The sequence below is a fragment of the Callithrix jacchus genome, chromosome 19 (assembly GCF_049354715.1).
Source record: "Callithrix jacchus isolate 240 chromosome 19, calJac240_pri, whole genome shotgun sequence".
NCBI lineage: Eukaryota > Metazoa > Chordata > Mammalia > Primates > Cebidae > Callithrix > Callithrix jacchus.
Window position 1 is genome coordinate 27,052,721 of NC_133520.1, and position 18,214 is coordinate 27,070,934.

An 18,214-nucleotide genomic window follows, 5' to 3' on the forward strand; every position below is an offset into this window, starting at 1 on the left:
TGAAAAGTTTGATTTCAATTCTTTTTAAAATAGGTGAGCTTGTCATAAGTGTTACTACTAATTTCATGATTCTTAAGCAAGACTTAAAGCCTTTAATGATGAAAAGGAGTTTCCCATGTAGAATATTATTTTTGACAGTGTAGAAATATATATATATATTTAAAGATAATGACTGAGGATGCAAAATAAAAAATTGAGAATCAGGAAACATGAAAAATAATGAACGATTAAATCATTAACAAAGGTTTGACAAGAACAAGAAAGTGGCTCCTCAAAAGCCACACTTGAACTTTGTTGAAAGAGCAGGACCTCTACTACAGTGTACAGATTGGCAGGCAGTAAAGTTAATATGTGACTGCTGTAAATAATCTGTAGTTCATGGACTATTACGGTTTGTTGCTGCTTTCTAGCCTCTGACCCACTGGCTTTCCGTGGATTAAATATACTGCAAATAAAGCAATAACAAGGGATACATATCACTGATGGTGCTAGATTCAAGAGTGCATTTTATTTGATCAATGAGGCACAGGCTATTTTTAGTTGAAGCTTTTCTGTTACGTGGAATTCATACTTGATAGAAATACTAAAAAAAAATTTATATAAATCTGCTGAATAGCTAATACATTTCTTTCGAATAGAAGTAGCCACTTTGGTTATTATGAGGACTGTTAATGTCAGTATCATTTTTAAGAGATCATGAAAGGAAATGATGCTTATTCATTTTCCTATCAATCACTTTACTATTTCCCAAATAGCAAAGTATTGCAGTAGATGCTCACTGTAGTAAGAGACTCAGAAGATACGTAAATGCTGTGATTTTGCATGATGTCATTTGATTCCTTTTCAACAAAAATAATAAGGCTGCATTTCTTTACCTTAACAAATTAAGCTTTCTTTCTTTTTTTTTAATTAAGCTTTTTAAATTGCAAGTCACTTGCGGTACATGCTCATGCTTCCTCAGGAGTGATATGAAGCAAGTGAATTTCAATAAATTCTCATCCAGAGGAAAGACTCTTTATAATCTTGTGCAGTATTCTGTATACCTAGAACTCACAATACATTTTTAATGTGATACTAATCCTAAGACAAAAGCTCAAAAACACAACCTCCAGCAAATTCAGTATGTCATAAGCTATCAGAGATCTCTAGTTTCTGTCTAATTGCCATTGGCCACGATGGACTTAGAGGGAACTGCTAACTAACTTATTAGTCATGGCTACAGACTAATTTCCACACACCATTGTGGCAGAAGACTCTCTTGACAGCTTCTGAAATGAATTTATTTTAATTATGTCCAATTTTAGTTGAATTAAAAACAATAACTGGTAGACATCTGATGCATCTGGACTCATCAAGTCCAGGTAAAAACAATTTTCCAAGAAGAACATGTCGCCAACCCTTTTGTAATTGCAATAAAGTAGCCAAAATGGCTTTCAGGGAGGAAGGTATCTTGTGGGAAAGTATTCACAATTTAATCCCAAAATGGGTAACTCAGTTCTACACCCATGCAAAAGAAAACCCCAAAGCAGTTTGGGTTTCCGTAAAGAACTGGCATAATAGAAGCATATACTCTTAGTAGAACAACTGATACTCTTTCTTAGCAATGTGAAATAATTTTGTTTTCTTTTGAGGGGGATGGAGTTTTGTTCTTGTTACTCAGGCTGGAGTGCAGTGGCGTGATCTCGGCTCACTGCAACCTCTGCCTCCTGGGTTCAAGCGATTCTTCTGCCTCAGCTTCCTGAGTAGCTGGGATTACAGGCGCCCGCCACCACACCTGGCTAACTTTTCGTATTTTTAGTAGATAGGATTTCATTATGTTGGCCAGGCTGGGCTGGTCTCGAACTCCTGACCTCAGGCGATCCACCCACCTTGGCCTCCCAAAGTGCAGGGATTACAGGTGTGAGACACCACTCCCGGCCTATGTGAAATATTTCTACGTCTAACAAAAATGATGAACTCTCCTCGGGCCACAAAAGGGTTAATATGTCCCTACGGAGCCAAAATATTTTTTTGATGACAACACTCCCTTGGAGGAAGGAATTCATAAATAAGGAGGACATGGTTTTTTGGGAAATCTTTGTGGGCTATTGTAATGAAAACAGCCACTCACATACCACTTCTAGTCAATTTACAACATTTCTAAATATCTGGAGAATGCCAATAATTTGTACCTTATTTATACCTTTCCTTCCTCCCCCGCCCCACCCCCAACAGCTGTAAGGGCCGACCGAATGCGTGGAGGAAGGAATAAGTTCGGGCCAATGTACAAGAGAGACAGGGCCTTGAAGCAACAGAAAAAAGCCCTCATCCGAGCCAATGGACTTAAGCTAGAAGCCATGTCTCAGGTGATCCAGGCTATGCCCTCTGACCTGACCATTTCCTCTGCAATTCAGAACATCCATTCTGCCTCCAAAGGCCTACCTCTGAACCATGCTGCCTTGCCTCCTACAGACTACGACAGAAGTCCCTTTGTCACATCCCCCATTAGCATGACAATGCCCCCTCACGGCAGCCTGCAAGGTTACCAAACATATGGCCACTTTCCTAGCCGGGCCATCAAGTCTGAGTACCCAGACCCCTATACCAGCTCACCCGAGTCCATAATGGGCTATTCGTATATGGATAGTTACCAGACAAGCTCTCCAGCAAGCATCCCACATCTGATACTGGAACTCTTGAAGTGTGAGCCAGATGAGCCTCAAGTCCAGGCTAAAATCATGGCCTATTTGCAGCAAGAGCAGGCTAACCGAAGCAAGCACGAAAAGCTGAGCACCTTTGGGCTTATGTGCAAAATGGCAGATCAAACTCTATTCTCCATTGTGGAGTGGGCCAGGAGTAGTATCTTCTTCAGAGAACTTAAGGTATGTCACCACCTATTACAACTTACAGTACCCCTTTTAAGAGAGACCTATGTTCCTAATTAATACATGTTTGGTGCTGAAAATGTGTTTTCCTTCATTTTCTACTTTGTATGATTTACAGAGTAGACGTAATTTTACTGCCTTGACTTCAGGACTCTGGGAGCTTAACTTTATGGGGCTTTGATTCTGGGTAGCTCTTAATTGGCGGGGGATGGCATTTAACATAAATATAGGAAACTTGGGCTTTTTTTCTAAATACTAGAACATCTGTATTCCTTTTAATTCAGATGGTTCGTGGCTTAACAAATTTACAGTCAATGTGAAATAGCACCTCGTAAACTATTTTTCTTGAAAGTTACCAAGTAAAGAGCTATATTATGATGGTGTCATCTTGAAGGTTTCTTTCAAAGGAAAAAACGCCAACACTGAGTTGTGTTTAGACTCTAAAGAATGAAAATGCTACCAACGGTTAGTAGTATCCAGTAGGTATTTACTACTGTTTACCCTGACATTAGGTTGGTAAAGCCTTTGTTTTTGGAGCAGATACCAGTAGGATGTTTACTGTCATTGGATGGGGAATGGGCAAATGGTGAGTGCTAGTCTACTTGGCTTGGGTTGTAGTTCTCATAATCTATGTCTTATTGATTTTCGTGGATTGGTACATTGTAAACATAGCACTTGTTTGTATAGGGATCTGTGTCGAAATTCATAATTCTTATATTTCCTGAAACTTAAGTTTGAATTAATGTGGGGAGGTTATTTAGAAGTTTGGAATCTAGGAGTGACTACCGAAACACATTTGGTAGTCAGTGGTTTCACTACCATTTTCAAAGTGAGTCTTGGATTTGATTTCCAAGAATATTTTGTCACAAAATCTACTTCTTCCTTTTGCTGTCATAGGGAAAGATGTGGCTGTTGAGTATCTGTGGCTTGTGATTACTTAGGACAGGAGATTGTAAAATTTTGGAGAGAAGGAAAATGCAAAGCCAACTTTTAATTTCAAGAGTAACTTAAAAATGGTCTCTGTGTGCAAATGGAAAATAATGCTTTCATAGCAGTCTACATTAAGCACCGTTCTTTGCACACGGAAGCAAAAAGTTACCTGAACAGACCTAAATACGTTGATAAAATTCCACCAGCGAGCTGTTAAGACTGTGGACACATCCAGCTCCTTATTCCCATGTCCTTTATTGCTGCACTTAAAGGTGGCTGAAGGATATCTCAGGCTGCAAAGGGCAAGAAGAATGCACTGCGTTAGCATGATTAGGCCAGATATTTTCCAAGTATGTGTTAGTGTCTGTAACCACTCTATGATAATCAGAACATTTTTCATAAAAACAATCATGCAAACACTTTCCTGATATTCTAACATTCAAAATTGTGTCCTTAAGGGAACAGGTAAAGTATTTGAAAATTAAAATTAAAATCATAATTTTAGATACAGTTAAAAGGCTAACTAATGTAAAAAGGAAGAAAACACAGACTTTTTACAATCAATGGACTTAATCTGAACCCAGTCTTCACTTAATAGTTATCTCTTCACAGGCAGGTTGTTAGACTCTCTGAGCCTTGGTTTTCTCATCTGTAAATTGCCTATGTGGTGTCTGTGGAGGAGTATTGAAGGCACAGATGTAACAGTACTTAATATTGAGGAGGTTTTCAAAGGAAAATGAGAATATGCAGATTAAGCACCCAGTCCTGGGAGTCTGGCATATACTACATACTCAATAAAGTGGTGCTGTTTTAAATTGCTATTATCATTGTATGAAAAATGTGCAGAGTCTAGGTAATCCTTATGTTCAGGATCAAAAACATAGAATTGTAGTCTCTTAATTTAACACTGGCAAAAAATATTACATGTGGTATAGGGTAGTATGATTGTATTATGATTGACAGTTATTAATCAGTACTAATTAAGGACCTAAAATTGGCCAAGCGATAAGTTGGTTGTAAGATAAAGTTGAATAAAGCAACATGTTTCCTCTCAGTTTATAATAAGACAGTTTCATAAATAATTATTTTAAAAAATAAAGACAGCTGCAGAGAATAAAAATACATTTCACAAATCAACAAGGAAAGAAATGATGCATATTATTTTCATGTAAACAAGGAAACAGTATGAAGTGAATACAGCTAGCGGCAGGTAAGGCATTAAGAAGTGCTGGGAAAATTTGCTTTTTCCGCTGTTCCTCTCTTTTCCTTCCTCTGCAGATAAATTTTACGGTGAGCTTCTTGATATTAGCATGAGGTTAAATATTTGGCTAAAACATAAATATCTTTAAAAATAGGGCGTGGTAAGGCATTGGCAGTCATTTATGCTGTCGTTTAATGCATTTATCAGTCTTTCATGAGAATACAAAAAAGGGGTGGGGGATGTTCCCAGTAGAGAAAGATAATTTTGATCCACTTCACAGTTTGCCATGGGCTTACATTGAACAGAAGTGATTCAAGTATTTTTTAGTGAACAAAGAGTAGGATTCAGAAAAACTTAAAGATAGTTTCTGTAGAGACTGTGAGGTGACTATTTACATTCGGAAAAATTCCTTTTCCTTTCGTTTATAAATTTACTTTGTCAGAAAGCAAACCAAATCATTTGAAGCCAGCTTTGAGACATCTCTAGGGCTGTGGCTTTCAAATTTTTTAACCATGACCTGCAGTAGGAAATGTATTTTACAGTGAGACATAGTGTACCAAACACATCACACGGGTGCATGCACACGCAGATGCACAAACACACAGACACATACACACAACTAAACTGAAGTTTGGGCCGGGCGCAGTGGCTCACGCCTGTAATCCTAGCACTTTGGGAGGCTGAGGTGGGTGGATCACCTGAGGTCAGGAGTTCAAGACCAGCCTGACTATCATGGTGAAACCCCATCTTTATTTAAAAAAAATTAAAAAATAAACTGAAGTCTGACCAGATAGTACATAATTTACAAGCCGTGCACTCTGATATTTTCTATCTATTCTACTTTAATCTGATCTATTTCATATTTCTTAAAAAAGTTCTGTTCATGATTCACTAAATTGATTTCAGGGCCCATTAATGAGGCATGTCCTGCAATTCAGGAAACATTGCTGCTCTAGAGGAGGTTTTGTCGGCCATCCATTGGCATTGCCTGCCTGCTACCACTAAGGACAGTAACTCTGAAAAAAGGCCTCTTCCTCCTGGCATCCTTGAAACCTACAGCCTGAGTCACCACCCTATCTTTCTATAAAGGTTGTAATTTTAAAATATCATTTGGGAAGATAAATGCTCTTTTCTAGTCAATTTGATTTTAATTATTTTTGTAGAGACAGGGGTCTCACTGTGTTGTCCAGGCTAGTCTCAAACTCCCGGGCTCAAGCAGTCCTCCTGCCTTGACCTCCCAAAGTGCTGGAATTACAGACAGGAGCCATTGTGCCTAGTTCATTCATTATATAACTGTTCCTTTCTTGGTAACTTCACAGCAAATTACCCATCAAGTGATAAACTTATTGGACAGATTTTTCATACCTCTAAAACCCAAAGAAGAAAAGTCACCTATTTGCTTCTAATTAGGCAATTTTGAAATGACCTCTTGCTCAGGCAAATTACATTCTCTATCATGTAGAAAAAAAGAAAGAGAATACAGATTTTATTTGTTTACTAGTTAAGGGAACAGAAGGGCCAGGAAATTTGGTGGGTTGTTATGTTTTTCTATACATCTACAAGGTGCAAAAAAAGGTGTTCTGGTTTTCATTCAAAATACTGGAATGGAAAAGAAGAAATTACAACTCCCCAATTCTCATAGAAACCATGGAAGTTCAGAGCTGGAAGATGAAAGAGAAAGGGCTAGAAGACACATATAAGTGAGCTGCTTTGTTTTTTTAACACACTTGTAAAGGACAATTCTGGTCTTCATCCAAAATGGCTTGAGAAAGATGAAATTAATACTCTGAAACTTGTAGCTTTTGCAACAGCAGATACACATCAAAAGATACTCATTGCCTAGAAATCACAAGGTTTTTCAGAGCCAGAAGGGATGATAGAGATCATTTGACCCCACCTCTTTTTACAGATGAAGAAACTGAGGCAGAGGGAATGTAATCTGCCCAGTGTTATACAGGTGCTGAATGGCAGAACGGGGACTGGTAGATTCAGGTTCAAAGAGGCAGTCCTCTTGTGCACATCCCTCATCCCCCCCAGCACACATGAGACAGTGTAACCTTTGACTCCAAAAAATACAGCCCTTTGCCAGTGAAGCTAAAGCAAATCTCTAGGTTATCAGAAGTCCATCACTACCATCCAATTACCAAATCACTAATAATCAGTGAGACAGATTTTCACTGAGTCCAGATGACCCCCTGGGAGTGAATGAGTCACTTTAAAAAGCTACAGTAATTCTTTCAGCCCGCTGGGGTATCATTCAGTACAGTGGATTCAGCACTTCTGGGCCTTGGAAGAGTTTCTGAAGCATTCTCCAGTGCCTTGCCCTCTGCGGATAGTTTACTCTCCGGGAGAATCTGGTTCAGAGGCATGTGGGTTGTGATCTGCAGTTACAGTGGCTAACGTGGCAATGATATCCTATGCTCTGCTAGAGGCTGGGCATGGTCAGATGGGGTTCTCCTTCTGTGTGCCTGTTGAGATAGCAGAAGGAGAATGCAGGGTGCTCACTTTGGCGGCACATACAATAAAATTGGAAAGCTACAGAGATTAGCACGGCCCCTGCACAAAGATAACACGCACATTCATGAAACTGTCCATAAAAAAAGAGAGCGCAAGATTGTAATCGGGTGATAGGTGAGCCACTAATTATAAACTTTTCTGATCTTTAAACCAAATCTTTAAGTGACCTATGCTCTTGACTATTTCCTTGTGTTTTTAGAAATTAAGAGCTAATTCAAGACTTTTGCATTCTGCTGAAAGAGCTGTCCTTGTGAGTCAAGAAGATTGGCTTTTTTTTTTCAGTGATTTTTTTTTTCACCTGTGTCTTGAATATCTCACAAACACAAGAGCAGTGAGAAAATAATTCCCACTTCGTTAAACAACTAATGAATCTGGAGGATCTATTTGATCTTCTAATGAGACCAGATGTCTTAAGAGAATTCTGGGAATGGATATATAAGAACTTCCCCTCGATGAATGATTCTGATACATGTACGTATTAAAAAAAATCTAAATTAATCCTGACTGAAACTCCCAACTAGCATTTCTGTGGAAAATAGGTCTCAGAGACTCGGGGAGTTTGTGCCAAAGGAATTTAGTCACGTTGAAGTCGGTTTTTAAGTGTAGCTTTATCTAAAGGGAGGGCACAAGGGGAGGAGCAAACCTTCTGTTTTCTCTGGCTGATGATGGAAGCTACCTTAGCAGAGTTATTTATTTATTTTTAACATTCTAGATCCCTTTTCCTACATCACTGTTACCTTTTCAATACAGGCCTGGAATCTCAGACTTTATTGAATTCGCCCCAATTTTAAGCTGTATTCTTTACTAAATTTATTTAGCCCTACTTTTTCTTTTAAATAATTATATATATATTTATTTATTTATTTTTTGAGATGAAGTCTCTCTCCGTTGCCCAGGCTGAAGTGCAGTGGCAAGATCATAGCTCACTGCAACCTTGACCTTGTGGCCTCAAGCCATCTTCCCACTCACTTTACCCTTCCGAGCCCCTGGGATCACAGGCACGTGCAACCACGCTGGCTAATTTTTTTATTTTTTTGTGGAGATGGGGCCTGTTGCCCAGGCTGGTCTTGAACTCCCGGGTTCAAGCAATCCTCCCACCTTGGCCTCCCAAAGTGCTGGAATTATAGGCATAAGCCACTGTGCCTGGCAGCTCTACTTTTCTGTGGGAGAGAAAGAGAAACAGAGAGAGGATCCTGCTCAGTGTCTACCGCATTGACTTGCCATATGGCTCTCCTTTGCCTTCTCCGGGAAGTTGGGGTCGGGAATCATGGGTCTGACCCCAGCTCCTCTCAGTGCCATGTGATGTCACACAGCTGTAGCAACTGTACTTACCTTTGTTTTCAGTTCTCTGGATACAAAGTAGGTAATCTGGGAAGCACAAGGATGGCAGAAAGAAAAGACACATTAAAATTTGTTTTCCAGTCGAACTTTTCAATGAAATTTTTCCAATCAGAATTTGATCTCAAGGCACATTAAGCCATCTACTGCCAGTTCTGCTCATCAAAAAGATGCCAGAATGAAATAAATGTAACCTGCATAGGTTTACAGGGAAATGATAAAGCTGGTTTTTCTTCCACTGAAGGTGGATACGAAAGTGTTACATCTTTGTGAATTTGGAGAGAAAGTTGGAAGCAGCAGGTTTGATTCATGGTCTCTAAGGTCCCTCAGGTGTTAAGCGTTGGTTTCTATATCTTTTTCCAAGCAGACCTGAAACAGAAGGCTTGGGTGTGGCTGATAGTGTTGGGTGAGAATTTATGCTATTCCATTAATTTATGCTGTATAAGCTGTCTTGCTTATATACGTATATTGCATGTGTGTCTGTTGTAGACTCAGAAAGCCACTATCTTTCTTCTTGCCTTCATCTGAGCTTTGTTTTGCTCACAATTCACTGAAAGAGTCAGCTCTTCTCAGTCAATGCCTGTTTGTGCTATGGCCAGTTCACAGTGGGCAGTGGAACATGCCCACTTATTGTAGAGATGTATATTGTTCATCACAGGGATATCTTGAAAGTACATCAGTCACCTCAAAACTCCAATGCACTAGTTACTTCTACTAAGGTATAAGTCACACTCCCTAAAATTTACTCTTTTTAGGGTACAAATAATAGAACAGCTGTTCTTTGCTTTAAAATTCTCCCATGTCCCTTTGTAATAAACTCCTCCCACCGCCCCAGTCCCTGCCAATTCTGATCTGTTTTTGTCCTTAAAGTTTTTTGTTGTTGTTGTTACTTTTAAAAAGAAGTAAATTTGCTTTACTCATTGAGTAAACGTTTACACACTGTAGACTCAGTTTAAACTCCCTGAAGCTTGGTTTCAGCGTAGTTGAGCACTAATAGTTTCCATGCAAACATATCCTCCATGGGGCACTGGGATATTTGGTAAGAGATTATGATGATCATAACTTCACACTGGGTCTGCTTGTTCACATGCCTGATGAGCTTCCTGTTCATACTAACCTTTATGGCATCTGCTGGAACCATGGGGAGAACATGAGAATAGCGAGGCGCACCCAACAAATCCATGTTTAACTAGCTTAGCCATCGCCAGGTGTCTGAATCTGAACAGTGAGAGCAGGTCCACACTGCTACTGCATACCTGACTGCCCCATGCTGTGCCCCTCCAGTTAAATGTAGCCCAGTTTTGCAAACCGAGGCTTAATCCCCTGCAGCCAACAGTAAGCCCTTGTTCCTGTTCTGATGAGGATGGACTGAAGTATTTTGCATTCGGTTTCCTATGATGGACTCCTCTAATTACACACTCACACAAATAATGAATTTACAAGTCTTTGGGTCAATTTATGAAAAACCACTCTCTCTTCAGTAAAAAGTAATACAAATCCTTTAAGACCTGTTGGAAAATGGTACAGATGTGAGAATTTTCCTTGGTCTGCTCAAGGTAATTTGGTAAAGGAGAAGAGAAGTAACTTTTCTTGGGTACCCACTAAGCACCTGCTCGGGCTAGGTGCTTTCAGGCCATTTTCTGGTTTGGTCTTAAGGACAATTCTGTGATGTGAGCATAGTGTATGGTCATTTGGTCAAAGAGTGAGAGTAAAAGACCATCGTTCTCATATAACATGTTCTCTGGAGAGGATACGTCCATCAGTCATAATGATCCATAGAGGTGTCAAGTTAATTGATTTGTAAAAGTTTGCTAAATCTTTTTTTCTTTGAGACAGGGTCTCACTCTGTCACCCAGGCTGGAGTGCCGTGGCGCAATTTTGGCTCAGTGTAGCTTCTGCCCCCCAGGCTCAAGCGATCCTTTACCTCTCAGTCTCCCAGGTAGCTGCGACTACAGGCGCACACCACATCATACCTGGCTAATGTTCATATTTTTTTGTGGAGTCAGGGTTTTGCCATGTTGCCCAGCCTGGATTATTTTCTTAAGAGACCAGATCTCGCTCAGGCTGGCGTGCAGTGCACATCATAGTTTATTGCGACCTCGAACTCCTAGGTTCAAGTGTTCCTCTCACCTCAGCCTTCCAAGTCAACCCAATTTTTAACTAACCAGTCCTTTTCATCGAATAATTTCTTAGTACCAGTAAAATTAACCAAGGCAATTGAATCAGTTTGTGGGATGGGGAGATGAGTGGAATGAGAGACACAGGAGAAAGAAAAAAAAAATGAGGGGAATAAAAACCTCAGGAGGGAATCTACCCCAAGGCCCAGGGTTACATAAACAGCTGAGGGGTTACAGAAGACTCAAGGTCAGCAGGAAACGCTTGCATTTTTCCCTTTACTACAGAATTTGAATAATGCAGATGATAATAATAATGGCTACCCTTTATTGAGCTATGACTCAGGCAATTACTAAGTGTGTTACGTCTAGGCGCAGTGGCTCATGCCTGTAATCCCAGCAATTTTAGAGTCTGAGGCAGAAGGATCACTTGAGGGCAGGAGTTCACTGGGAAACACACTGAGACTCTGTCTCTACCAAAAAAAAAAAAAAGTGTTTTACATGTGTTATCTCATTTAATTTTTTTTTTTTTTTTTGAGACAGAGTCGTGCTCTGACACCCAGGCTGGAGTGCAGTGGCGCAATCTTGGCTCACTACCCCAACCTCTACCTCCCAGGTTCAATTGATTTCCTGCCTCAGCCTCCTAAGTAGCTGGGATTAAAGGCATGCACCACCATGCCCGGCTAATTTTTATATTTTTAGTAGAGACGAGTTTTCACCATGTTGGTCAGGATGGTCTCAAACCCCTGACCTCGTGATCCGCCCGCCCTGGCCTCCCAAAGTGCTGGGATTACAGGCATGAGCCATCGTGCCTCGCCTTTTTTTTCTTTTTGAGATGGAGTCTTTCTCTGTTGCCCAAGCCAGAATGTAGTGGCACAATCTTGGCTCACTGTAACCTCTGCCTCGTGAGGCCAAGCATTCTCCTGCCTCAGCCTCCTGAGTAGCTGGGATTACAGGTACCTGCCACCTCGCCCAGCTAATTTTTGATTTTTGGTAGAGATGGGGTTTTATCATGTTGGCCAGGCTGGTCTTGAACTCCTGACTTCAAGTGATTCGCTCACCTCAGCCTTCCAAAGTCCTGGGATTACAGACATGAGCCACTGAACTTGGCTCTCATTTAATGTTAACTGATGCTTGTGCAACAGGCATTAGTCCATTGTGCAGATGGTAAGACCAAGGGACATTTACTGACTTGACTCAGGTCACATAGCTAGTATGATAATACTACTATTTATTATTATTATGATTACTATTTGAGACAGGGTCTGGCTCTGTTGGCCAGGCTGGAGTCCAGTGGCACTCAATTTCGGCCTGCTGCAACCTCTGCATCCTGGGCTCAAGCAGTCCTCCCACCTTAGCCTCCCAAGTTGCTGGAACTACAGATGTATGCCGCCATACCTGGCTAATTTTTTCTGTAGAGGCAGGGTTTCACCATGTTGCCCATGCTGGTCTTGAATTTTTAAGCTCAAGTAACTTTTGAACTCAAGTGATTCGCTCACTTCGGCCTCCCAAAGTGCTGGGATTACAAGCGTGGAGCCACCACACCTGGCTGGATATGCTATTATTAAAACAAAAAATGTATATGGCCAGGTGCAGTGGCTCACACCTGTAATCCCAGCACTTTGGGAGGCCAAGGTGGGCGGATTATGAGGTTAAGAGATTGAGACCATCCTGGCCAACAAGGTGAAACCCCGTCTCTACTAAAAATACAAAAATTAGCTGGGCATGGTGGTGCACGCCTGTAGTCCCAGCTACTCGGGAGGCTGAGGCAGGAGAATTGCTTGAACCCAAGAGGTGGAGGTTGCAGTGAGCTGAGATCGCGCCACTGCACTCCAGCCTGGCGCCTGACGACAGAGCAAGACTGTCTAAAAAAAAAAAAAAGTATATGAAAGTTCTTTGTAAATAGTAAAGTACTTTGTAATTGTATCTTTTTTTGTTTGTTTGTTTGTTTGAGACGCTAAAGCACAGTGGTGCGATCTTGGCTTACAGGAACCTCCACCTCCTGGGTTCAAGCAATTCACCTGCCTCAGCCTCCCAAGTAGTTGGGATTACAGGTGTGCACCATCATGCCCAGTTAATTTTTGTATTTTTAATAGAGATGGGGTTTCACCATGTTGGCCAGGCTGGTCTCAAACCCCTGACCTCAGCGCAATCTGCCCGCCTTGGCCTCCCAAGTGCTGGGATTATAGGCATGAGCCACCGTGCCTGGCTGTAATTGTACTTTTTTAATAAAGTACTTTATTTTACAAAGAACTTCCATACACATTTTTCCAGTCCTGGTCTCTGTCTTTCATTTTGGGAGCACGGATGTAACTGGCCTATCATCAATGTTCAGTAGTGCTGGTTTTTAAAGTCTACAACAGAGCCACCTCCTATGAATTGACTATCACATGTCTAAATGCCCTGTTTATAGCATGTTTTACCTGAAAGAGCAGGACATATAAATCACTTTATAATTGATAATTACCATTATCAATATGCTCACCTCTATACCATTTTCCAACAAGTCTTAAAGGACTTGTATTAGGACAGTCCTGTGATGTGAGCACAGTGCATCGTCATTTGGTCAGAGAGTAGTAGTAAAAGAACATCGCTCTCATATAACATGTTTTCTGTAGAGGATACATCCATTAGTCCTAATGTACCATTTTCCAACAGGTTTTAAAGGACTTGTATTATTTTTTACTGAAGAGAGTGGCTTTTCATAAGTTTACCCAAAGATATGTATATTTGTTATTTTTTTTTTTTTATTAGAGGAGGCCATCGTAGGAAACTGAATACAAAATAACTCAAAACGGTCCCATCAGAACAGGAACAGGGTCTTGCTGTTAGTTGCAGAGACTTAAGCCTCATTTTGCAAAACCAGGCTCTATATAAGTGGAAGGGCACAGAATGAGGCAGTCAGGTATGCAGTAGCAGTGTGTGCCACCCCAGCTTGTGAAGGCGTACCTTACCTCCTCTAACCTGCCAGTGCTCAGCACCAATTACTCAGTTCCTACTGAAAAATCGGTAAATGCGATTTTGTCAGCTTGTCTGCCTAGAAGTAGTCACATGCTTGTTTGCTGAGAATAATTAGGGTCCCTGCTTATTCCGATACTTATGCTTCCTCAGCAGGGAACACAGATTGCTCACAGATCTTATGGAAAGGCTGCCAGTGTTCGTTACTCAGTGTTGGGGAGGTAGAGCCCACTGAGCCTGAACCCTGTTCCCTGTCTGCACACTGTCATACAAAGTCACAGAATGGGTTAAAAAAACTACACACAAAAAACATGACTCATATGTGACATCCCTTAACACACTTTCGAAGGACTTTGCCCTCTGAACCTATAAAGTAAAATAGGTCTTTTTTATTTTCCCAGATAAATAAAGAATGATTTTGCTCTGACTTGTTCCTCTACAGCTTGGGAAGTAGATCTACAAATATCTTTGTGAGTTCAACATCCATTTGCAGACAAGCTGCATGGAAATTGGGCATTTGCACTATTCTTCATAAAGACATTAAGATGTAACCCCGGAAAACCACCCGCAGGCAAGAACAAAAACGATATAAACTATGTCACTTAACCCAACAGTGAGGTATTTCTTGAATGTCTGATACTTAAAACCTAACTCCCCTCTACACCTGTGTCCTCTCCACATCTCAGGCTAAAATCAGGCAGCCAGTGGCATGGGTGCCCTGGATGGCTCCAAGGGGGTGAGGGGACACTAACCTTGTACATAATTTTCTTTATCTTCTCCTCTCTTCTCCTTGTCTACTTTTCTTCTGTCCCAATTCATCTTTTCTTTTCTTACATCATTTACTTTTTCCTTCCCCTTCTATGCCTCAGGAAGCAACGTTAGGCATTACCTTGTCCTCAGCTGCATCTGCATTTACCCTTCAGATAAAATGTGGTTGAGCAAGGAAGGCAACTCATTGCCTACAAGTCTGAGGGTGGGTGGAGCAGGTAAGAGAAACAGTTAAATAGACCCCAGAAATAAGCTGCAGTTAACCATAATAAGATTTCTGCCTGTCCTTCCACTGTGCCAGGTGACTTCTATGCAGTGGCATTTTCCAAGGGTGGGTGCAGAGGGAGTAGCTGGTCAACTTGGATGGGTATGGGCAAGAGAGAATACTGAGGCTGCGGGCTTAGCAAGGTGAGTATGCGTGGCTCGCACGAAGTCAATGCAAAAGCAACTTGAAAATTCCCCGCTTTTCAAATAGGTGTAAGGATTTCTGGCCATGACAAGGCTGTTTTTCTTCAGTCTTTCAGCCATGTCTCTACACAGTTCCACAAATTGTCACTAGTGTCTTCCTCACCTTTAACTTCCTCCTTGGAAATAATTTTCACATGCTGTGTTTTTGACCGACCAGGGCCAAGTCTATGAATTCTTCACGTATTGTGTCCTGGGAAGGAACAGCCAAAAGCTTTGACAAGAAAAATTAAGAAACGCTGCTGATTATTTCTCTCTCAGAAAACTAACAGAAAGCCACATTATTTTGAATTTTTGGAAATGTCACTCATATCGCACACTCGAGACTAACTTTTCTTGTTTTGAGATGGAGTTTCTCTCTTGTTGCCCAGGTTGGAGTGCAGTGGTGTGATCTTGGTTCACTGCAACCTCCGCCTCCCAAGTTCAAGCAATTCTGCTTCAGCCTCCTGAGTAGCTGGGATTACAGGCATGCGCCACCACACCTGGCTAATTTTGTGTTTTTAGTAGAGATGGAGTTTCTCCATGTTGGTCAGGCTGGTCTCAAACTCCCGACCTCAGGTGATTCACCCACCTCGGCCTCCCAAAGAGCTGGGATTACAGGCGTGAGCCACCGCATGGCCCAGGATTAACTTTACAATCAAACTTGATCCAACTTCTAATTCTCTAAGAATACATTTTCTTTACATGACACATGGAATAATTGACCAATAGTCTGTCCTTTATTGTGCAATAAGAGCCTAGCAAAGGTGGAATGCAACCTGAGATCTTAAGGTCCTGGTCTCTGTCTTTCATTTTGGGAGTTTGGATGTAACTGGCCTATCATCGATGGTTTAGTAGTGTTCGTTATTAAAGTCTACAACAGAACTACCTCTTATGAATTGACTATCACATGTCTAAATGCCCTGCTGTTAGCATGTTTTATCTGAGAGAGCAGTATAATCGTTTAAATTAAAAACATTTTTATGAGAATGAACCATGGTAGACACTGGTTACATGTTGAATTGATGTGCTCAGGACCTAAAGGATGGATACAGATTTCTAAATGGTAAAGGCAATATGTAGACATCTTTGCTCTACTTTGAAGCCACATTCCATAGGTATTGTCAATAATCTGAAAATTCTCAGAATAATTTTTTTTTTCTGTTTTTTTTTGAGATGGAGTCTCACTCTGTACCCCAGGCTGGAGTGTAGTGGCTCGATCTCGGCTAACTGCAACCTCTACCTCCCAGGTCCCCGTTCAAGCAATTCTCCTACCTCATCCTCTCAAGTAACTGGGATCATAGGCACAAGCCACCATGCCCAGCTGATTTTTGTATTTTTTAGTAGAGATGGGGTTTCACCATGTTGGCCAGTCTGGTCTTAGACTCCTGATCTCGTGATCCTCCTGCCTCAGCCTCCCAAAGTGCTGAGATTACAGGCGTGAGCCACCACGCCCAGCCAGAATAATGTTTTAATTGGCTTCTTAATTAGTGTTCCTTATTTTTGTATAGGCATGCGCATATTCAAATTTGCTGGAAAATAATTACCTGCATGCACAACTTTGGGGTCCCAAATACTTCTTCTCCCTGGCAGATTGAGAGCGTGTGTGTGTGTGTGTGTGTGTGTGTGTGTGTGTGTGTATCAGTGTTTTGAGTGCATATCCTGTTTTCAGACATATTCTCTGAAATGTTGGCTCATTCTAAGGCCTGTTGTTTCATTTTGACCACTGTATCCTGTGGACCTTGCTACAAATGCTTCTTTACCACACACATATCAACACAGTTGTATGCCTTTTTGATCTAAAGTTGTGATGAATAAGAGGCTTTACTTGTCACCTAATTTAAAAAAAAGTTACTGAATATTACATTTCCCCTTATAAAATAATGATATAGATTAGTGTTTGTGCAGAAGTGTTGGCAACAGAATTCTTCAGAAGTTTTCCTTTGGGTGATGAAAAGCTGTTATATTATTTGGACTAGCTAATCAAACGTAATTGGGGAGCTTGAAGGGCCTTAGATTTTCCTTGTACAGTTATCAAAGCAGGAAATGTAACTCGCGGAGCTGATGAAAGGCATCTCTCATGGTATTCTTTCAATTATAGATCTTACAGAGCAAATGAAAGAAAAGCTCTACTGCTAAAAACTCAGAGGCTTGAAATGCCCCTTAATGTTAACTGCTGTATTAGCTAGTTAACACATTATTATGTACTTTAATTGATTCTTGCTCCAGCTTTGGAGAAAAAAATGACGGATCTGTTTGGCACGTAAATTAAGGTGGGGGGAAGATGCCTGAGTGCAGGGACAGCAATATTGCTATTAACACTCTGTTCAAATAACATCAGATATCTGCAGTGAAAACAATGGCCCTGGTTCACTTTTGTGACGAATAGTGTTTTAAAAGCATATATATATATATATATATATATATATATATGCATTTTGAGACAGAGTCTTACTCTGTCACCTAGGCTAGAGTGCAGTGGCACAGTCTTGGCTCTCTGCAACCTCTGCCTCCGGGGTTCAAGCAATTCTCCTGCCTCAGCCTCCCAAGTATTATATGCATGTGCCACCATGCCTGGCTAATTTTGTATTTTTAGTAGAGACGGGGTTTCACCATGTTGGTCAGGCTGGTCTTGAACTCCTGACCTCATGATCCGCCAGCCTCAGCCTCCTCAAGTGCTGGGATTACAGGCGTGAGCCACAACGCCTGGCATAAAAGCATCAATATATTGCACTCATCTGTTGGTATTCCTGCTTATGAGCATTATTGAAGGAGTTTTATTTGACCATTGAGAATTGCTTTTATGATTTTATCAATGAAATGTTACAATCTAGCAAATATAACTTTATTCCAGTCATATTTGGAAGGGTCCAACTGAAATTTTTAGCTTTTGAAAGGATCAAAACACATTACACCTGCATTTTGCTGGATGTAGTATTTTTCTTTATTGTTGAATCACATTCTCAAAGCTGACCCTAAAACACATTAGCCATAAATGGGTAGTACTGACCTAGAATCAGGCCAGATCGAGATTTTATTCACATGTTCATTTATACACTCACACATTCATCAAACATTTA

The 18,214-nt window shown here is 40.8% G+C and overlaps 1 protein-coding gene and 1 non-coding gene across 5 annotated transcripts in view; both read left to right on the forward strand.

Moving 5' to 3' along the window:
* NR5A2 (nuclear receptor subfamily 5 group A member 2) overlaps positions 1-18,214 on the forward strand; it is a 150,471-nt gene that overhangs the window by 18,507 nt on the left and 113,750 nt on the right. For all 4 annotated transcript variants that reach the window (XM_002760616.7, XM_002760617.7, XM_078356423.1 and 1 more), the window contains one exon: positions 2,215-2,861. In XM_002760616.7, coding sequence (XP_002760662.1) covers positions 2,215-2,861 — 647 coding nt within the window. The remainder of the gene's footprint in view (positions 1-2,214; positions 2,862-18,214) is intronic.
* On the forward strand, positions 7,493-7,596 carry LOC118149586 (U6 spliceosomal RNA). The gene has a single exon (XR_004737163.1). It is a non-coding gene; the product is annotated as a U6 spliceosomal RNA (small nuclear RNA).